General features: G+C 61.7%; 1 protein-coding gene across 1 annotated transcript in view; it reads right to left on the bottom strand.

Moving 5' to 3' along the window:
- Positions 1–5,179, bottom strand: part of Abca2 (ATP binding cassette subfamily A member 2) — a 15,402-nt gene extending 10,223 nt beyond the window's left edge. The window contains exons 1-13 of the mRNA XM_048813416.1: positions 5,078–5,179; positions 4,891–4,984; positions 4,627–4,629; positions 3,785–3,896; positions 3,544–3,707; positions 3,199–3,326; positions 2,914–3,024; positions 2,412–2,630; positions 1,695–2,062; positions 1,320–1,479; positions 635–763; positions 348–515; positions 31–258 (exon numbers count right to left, since the gene is read on the bottom strand). Coding sequence (XP_048669373.1) covers positions 31–258; positions 348–515; positions 635–763; positions 1,320–1,479; positions 1,695–2,062; positions 2,412–2,630; positions 2,914–3,024; positions 3,199–3,326; positions 3,544–3,707; positions 3,785–3,896; positions 4,627–4,629; positions 4,891–4,984; positions 5,078–5,179 — 1,986 coding nt within the window. The remainder of the gene's footprint in view (positions 1–30; positions 259–347; positions 516–634; positions 764–1,319; positions 1,480–1,694; positions 2,063–2,411; positions 2,631–2,913; positions 3,025–3,198; positions 3,327–3,543; positions 3,708–3,784; positions 3,897–4,626; positions 4,630–4,890; positions 4,985–5,077) is intronic.
- Positions 5,180–7,062: the final 1,883 nt, after the last annotated feature.

Raw genomic sequence — 7,062 nt, 5'->3', positions numbered from 1 at the left:
GGAGGAAGGGGGCGGTGGGGGGGAGCCTTAGTAAGGCTGGACTGGGCGGCAAAGGACAGGGCCAAGGCGGGCAGAGCAGCGGGAGGGGAGACTGGGTAAGGCAGGAGGAAGAGCCGACAGGAGGAACAGGGCTAGGACTCCCCAGCCGGGTGGCAGCTCACTGGCAAACACGGTGACGTTGTCCTGGTAGGCCTGGTTGAGCGTGTAGTTGACTATGCTCTCCTCGTCCGGAAAGCCCTTGAAGATGTCCACGCTCACCTGGGGGAGGTATCGTTAGAGCCCGCCCTGGGCATAGAACGGGGTGGGGGGGGGGATGGAGGGGGCCGAGCGGCCGGACTCCACCCAACCTTGGACATGAACTGGATCCAGCCGCAGGCCGCATTGTCAATCGTGTCCAGCTGCTGCAGGAGGGCTGTGCCGTTTGGCAGCGAGAAGTTGTCCTGGCGCAGGGCCGGTGGCAGATCCTCCAACGACAGGTTCAGTGCTTCGGGGCGCTGCCGCAGCTCTTCCACATACTGGGGGTGGAAGGCCAGCTCAGAGGGTGGCCGCAGCCCACCATCCCAGGGAGAAAGGGTCTCCCCCACCCCACAACGTGCCAGGTCACCTCCCTGTCCCCACCGGGCACACACAGCACCTGCCGCAGCCAGTGCAGATGCTGCTGCAGACCACCCTGCTCCAAGAAGCTGCGGATCTCTGCAGAGATGTTGAGCCAGACCTGGGCGTAGTGAGTCACGTTGCCCACAAAGGCGAAAGTCTCGTTGGCCTGCAGACAGTGAAGGCATGGGGCTCCAGGAAGGAGCCCGGCAGCATGGGGATCCTCTGCTCCTCCACCTCCCCAAGAGACTGGCCTTCCCTGATGCCCAAGACTGCTCTGGCAGCACTCCCAGCTGGAAGCCCTCTGTGCCCAGGACCCTGTCAGGTCAATTTTCAGCCCTGACCTCTACTATTCCAGACAGGATCTTGCTCCAAACACACCACCCACAGGATGCTGCTCTGGGAATCCTCAGAGGTACCTCACACCCACCAGAACTGCCCTGCTCTAGTCATCCCCAATCAACAGGGGACACAAGGCAGACCAGCCCCGCCAGGGCATCCAAGCACCCAGATGCCTCTGTACCTTGAATCCCTGAACTCCATATCAGTGCTCCAGGGCCTGTGCACTGTGTCCTGCATGGAGCTGCAGGAAATGCAGCCCTACCATCCCTGTCCTACTGACCCACCTCTGCAGAAGTCCCAGGCCTGCAGAGCCCGCCACCCAGCCTTGGGCTCCTGCCCATTTGAAATCACAGCTCATGCACCAGCACGCCAGACCTGCGCACCTTGAGGATGACACGGTCAGCCTCGGAGCCTGCGGGTGCGTATAGGATTTTGGGGTTGCTGGTCATGAGGTGCACAAGAAGTCCCAAGTTCCGCTGCTCCTTGCTTGTGAAGCCCAGGGAGCTCATGTTGCCCCTCCGCAGCGCCTCTGGCTCAATAGTGCTGGCACAGGCAGGGGACAGGGCATAAGGGGTGGGTGAGGTATTGTGGTATGGACAGGGGGCTTAGGAGTGGGGCAGGGAGTCAGGGTGGACATCTAGTCAGGGCTTAGACGTGAGGCAGGGCACCAAGAGATGTCAAGAGGGAGGGCCATGTGTCAGGACCAGGTCATGAGGAGCACTGTCCCACATGTCCTCACTGACCCTCCACTGACCTACCGGTTGTTCCCACACAGGATGGGCTGCAGACCTGCCCAGAGCTGCACAAAGGCGGAGCACTGGCCCTGCAGTGTGTCTGTGGAGGCCGGGGCTGCCGCTGCCGGGGGGCCTTCCTCTGCTGTGTTGTTGGAGCCTGCACCTGCACCCACCCCAGTGCCATTGGCTGTACCACTCGGGCCACCAGCTGAAGGCACTGGGGCCCGGCCGACGCAGGCACCCTGGGGCAGCAGCAGAGCCAGGGCTGACAGGACATCCACGTCCTGCAGAACCTTCTGGGCATCCAGCAGGTCCCCTAAAAGTGCCTGCAGCCTCCGAGGGGATGGTGCCTGCTGCTGGGAGTCGGAGCTGTTGGGGGCATCCAGGCCCAGCTGGGGGAAGATGGGGCACATAGTGCAACTCAGGCTGGGGAGGGGGGCATGGGTTAGGTGGGGGTGGCTACCAGTGGGTGGGTGAAGTCAAGATGGAACAGGGAGGACACACCAGCAAAGGACACAGCTGGGGAAGGAAGGCCTGCAGCCTGGGGTGCAGGAAGGCTGACCACAGGCCAGAGATAGAGGCTGGGGTGGGAGAGGCACAGGGTGCGTGAATCACGGTTGGGGGGACACTAGATGCCCAGCCATAGCACCATCCCATCACTGCCTGACAACAGAAACTTCCCCAGGACTTCAAGGACCCAGCACCACCTCTAGCCTGGTCAGCTGGGAGGCAGGGCCTCACCTGCTGGGAGATCTTGGCCATGTCCAGCTGGTTCCGGAGCTCAGCAGCCAACCAACTAAAGCGCTGGGCACGAGCTGCAGCCTTCCCACTGCAGATAGTGTCCCGGTAGCCCTGAAGAGCTGTCTGCTGACCCTCAGGCATGGTGAGGATCTGGCCCAGCTCCCCAGAGCCTGGGGAACATGTGAGTTGCTCCAGGAAGGCAGGGGCCAGCAGCAGCTCCTGAGGGGAGAGGTACAGAGGACAGCTGGAGCCACAAAGGGACTCTACCCCAACCAAGAGCAGACCAGGCAAGATGGCCTCGGCCTCACCCTGGCCCAACCACTATAGCAGCTCCAGGGCTTCTAGGTACCATGGTGTAGGGGAAACACATGTCACCATTTGCCTCCTCCCCATCCCCATGCCAGCCACAAACTCCCAGAAAGTGCTGCAAATGACCAAGGAGGGCCCTTTCCTCACCCACTGGGCAGGCTGACACCTCCCATCCCAGGGACAGGCCCCTCACCTCCATCCGCAGTAGGGGATTGCTTCCCGGGCTGCTCCAAGGCACCTGATCCCTGGGGAAGCCTGACTCCCCGTGCAGGGCAGACAAAGGGCCAGAAAGCAGGTGATAGACCTGAGGGTAGAGGGAGGGGCCTCAGTTGGGGGTTGAGCCCTGAGGATGGCTCGGCTGCCCTTGCACCCCCTTCCCCACATAGTGGGGAACTCAGGCTGGGGAGGGGGGCATGGGCTAGGTGGGGGTGGCTCTAGGCCAGTGCTGTGCCCACTGCTGATGTGTGCCCCATCTCACCTTAGGCGGGTCCACACGGGCAGCCAGGAGGGCCTGGGCCGTGCTGTTGGGCAGCGAGAGGTTCTGCATCAGGAAACGCCAGAGTTCCCATGGGTCCCTGGCCACCGAGTCCAGAGAGAAGGAGGACACTGGACAGGCAGGAAGATGAAGCTGAAAGGTTAGCACTACCCTGGGCAGAGCACCAAGACTCAGCAACCACAGCAGGCAGTTTGGCGAGGCCCCCCAGAGCACATGCATGTGTAGCAGCACCGTGCAGATGCAGGGACCCAGGGGCAGAGCTAGGCTACTGCCTGGAGTAACAAAGCAGGGTTTGAGGCCCTCCCCCAGCCACTCCCAAGGGCGCACCTGTAGGTCTATCCAAGTGGCTCTCCCAGGTGCCTGGACCTGAGCTTAGGGCCTCCAGATCATGGCGCAGGGCCTCGAGCTCCGAGCCCAGGCTGGGCCGTGCTGGGTCGAACAGGTTGCCTTCCTCCACCACACGGTTGAGGCGCTCCAGCAGCTGCGTGACCCTGCACCACCATGGGACGTCACCCTCTGGGATGGGGTGGGGGGAGTAGCCAGCTCCCCAGGGGTGGGGGTCACTCACGTGGAGTTGGCATACTGTAGGAAGCCAAACTCATCCCGCTGGCCATCTGGGCACAGCGACTGCATAACAGGCAGGATGCCGGCGGAAGTCAGGGGAGATGCTGTGTAGAAGGCTGGAGGGGACAGGGACATGGGTCAGGAAGGGAGACAGGCCAAGAGGGGAGGTCCAGAGGATATCAGGGAGGAAAAGGTTAGGTGGCAGGACAGAACACCTGGCCCCTGGCTGTACTAAGGCCAAGAGTTCTGCTGCAAAGGACTCTAGCAGGTCAGAGGTCAAAGGGGCACCTGCCATCCCCTCCCCTATAACTCCCAGAGTCTCTCTCTCCTCTGCCCATGCAGCCACAATGCCCTGGCACATCCCCCTAAAACTCAGGTGTGGCACTGCCCACAGGGCCCAGGGGAGCACTGAAGCCCCACTGGGCAGTGACCTCTGACCTCCTAGGCCAGCTCGTTAGCAGAATGAGTGCAAGTGCCTGCAGGAGTTTGAAGGGAGAGCATCCAGGCTGACCCAGCCCCAGCTCAGGCTAGCCCAGACTCAGCCCAGGTTAGCCCACCCCTAGAAGGCATGGCCAGGTGACCCCATAGATACCCTGATGAGGAAACGCCCAGCAGCCTGACCAGGACATCAGTGGTGGCCCAGTGGCCTGGCCTTTCAATACCCACTACCACCCCATCACTGCCCACCACTGCCTTGTAAGCCTGCTCTTCCTGACCAGGGAAGGAACTCTGCAGGAGTCCTGGGCCAGGGGAAGGGGGTGCTGTTAATACAAGCAGGAAGGGTGCTCAAGCTGCACCAGGAGGCCCACAGAGTCCTCCATGGCTGCTACCTGAGCCATCACTTACAGACTGCACACGGCCGGTGGAAGAGGACAAGAGACCATGCAGGGGCAGGGCAAGGTGGGTCGAAACAGAACAGAGGAGACAGTGAGTGCCTGGCCTGCCAGCCACAGGGCTGTCCACCGGTGGCCACAGCCAGCCACACCTCCACAGCACAGCTAGGGGATGTGGCCAGGACCATGCATTTGAGCACACATGCTCAATCGAAGCAGTGAGGGCACCTGACCCTCCCTGTGCACCCACTGTGTCCCAGACCAGCCGCTGCCTTACCTTCCTTCACTGAGATGGTGGGCTTCTTCTGCCGCAGCCCCAGCAGGATGAAGAAGAGGACGAGTGGGATGAAGATCTCGAAGGCCAGGACCCACTGAAAAGGGTGAACCACATAAGCCTGGCCTCCCCTCCACCACCTGCCCAGGCTGGACACAAGGGACCTATGCCGGCTCTACCCGTCCCTGACCTCCCTACAGGCCAACCCAGCCCAGCCAGGACTGCGGGTCTGCACAGGTTTTTCAGGTCCAGCAGAGGTTGCAGCCCCTTCCAGGCACCAGGAGGTAAGCATTATCTGGTGCCCCAAATCAGGTCTCCTGTCCCTGTTCTGAGTTCTACTTGCCATGCTGGGGAACACTGGCCCTCTGAGGAGCCTTGGGCCAGCAGGGCCAGGTCAGCCAACTAGTGATCACTCTGACCCATACGCATCCACCTCCTCACTTGCGGGGCCACCTGGGCAGGATCTTGGAGGCCACTGTAGCACACACAGTCTTTTCCGGCCTGCAGCTCCCACACATTCCCAGGGCCACCCCCTCCCACTGCAGCAGCACACTGTACCCCCACACACAAGAGCCTGGGGAAGTGAGGCCTGGGGTAAGGGAAGCCCACCTAAGCCCAGGGCCCTGAGCCTCTGGGGAGACCTGGCCAGGATCTGACAGCCCCAGCCCTGAGGCCAAGGCACTGCTTCCACCGTGGTCTCACTGACAGCTCCTGCTACCTGAAGCCAGGCTGCAAGGGGAGCCTCGTGGGCCTGCTCTGGGTCAGGGAAACATGCTTGAGAACCCCAGGGCCCAGGTTTCCTTGTCAGGTTCCCAGCTCAGGGAGGGTGCAAGAGAGCCAGTGTTCTTGAGGAGCCCTGTAGACCAGCCCTGAGAGCCACAAGACAGAGGGCCCTGGGCCTGCCCCCCTGGATCTTCTCAGAGGCATCAGTTTCCTTTGTCCTCACCCCCACACCAAAAAAGACCAGGCCTCCAGCAGTGTTGTGTGTGGCTAGGCTGGGCCCCCCTCCCCAGCAGTGTCCACTGTGCTTGGACAATAGTGCTCTGTGATCCAGAACACCATGCTGTGTCCACACCCCACACTCGCTCCAGCCTGTGCCAGCCTCCACCCCTTCCCTGAGCCACATGGAGTCCAGGACAGTCCAAGGAGGCACTGTGGGCACCCCAGAGCAAAGGTGGCTGGAAGCAGGGGTCACGGCCAGGTGCCAGCCCCACCCACACCTGCCGGCCACTGGGCACCTCTGCCACTGTAACTGCAGCAACAGGCCACAGCTGCCTCCCCCCATTGCTATAGCAACGGCCCTGCATGAGCTGCCAGGAGGAGGAGAATCCTAGCTGGCGGACAGGAGGTACAGGTCCAGCACCACCTGGGTGCCCCACCTGGGCTCCTGAAGGTGGCCAACCTCTCTCCCCCAAGACCAGCCCTGTGTGTAAACATTGTCTCAGGGTCCAGATGCCCACCCCCCACCCAAAGTCTCATGACTGTTGTGACAAGGGCAAAGACAGGGGGACTCAAGGGTGATGCTGTGGCCTTTTGCCCAGCTACCTGGTGATAATGATTTCCTTCCTCCACCATGGGCAGCCTCATGCCCCAAGTGGACCCACATCTCCTAACTAGGAGGGGACAGGCCACAATCTCAGGCAGGGGACTTGAGGTACAGTCCCTGGGAGGAGGAGGCATGCAGGGCAGAGGTCCTGGATTCCTGCCCTCAACCCTGAGGTTTGCACATGCGTACCCCTGTTCCCAGCATGGCACACAGCAGACAAGACCAAGCCTCCACCTGTCCAAACCCAGCCCCAGAAGTCCAGCTCCAATGTCCAAGACCCTTTCTGGGAAACTGGGGATCCAAAGAGTGAGTGCCTGGTGTCTAGCCAGCCCCAGCCCCACATGCAAGCCCAGCAACGACTCAGCTCTCCTGGAGAAAGAGATCCTCATTGGCCACAGCCACAGACTGGGGTCCTCCACTGTGGCCCAGGGGCCTCTGGGGGTGCTGTAGGGTGGGGGATTTGGAAAGGTCTGGGGAGACAACCCAACCTAGCAGGCTGGGACCTCTCCTGGGCACTTCCCACCTGCTTCTCAGGTAGTCCCATAAGCTACTGCTCCCTTCCCTGAGCCTTGGAGTCCCCAGTGGATGCCAGACCCACATCTCATTGTCTGCTCTCAAGCGGGGGGGGG

This window comes from Marmota marmota, unplaced genomic scaffold (assembly GCF_001458135.2).
Source record: "Marmota marmota marmota unplaced genomic scaffold, marMar, whole genome shotgun sequence".
Lineage (NCBI taxonomy): Eukaryota > Metazoa > Chordata > Mammalia > Rodentia > Sciuridae > Marmota > Marmota marmota.
The sequence above is the reverse complement of the archived record's forward strand: the minus strand, read 5'-3'. Positions and strand labels throughout refer to the sequence as shown.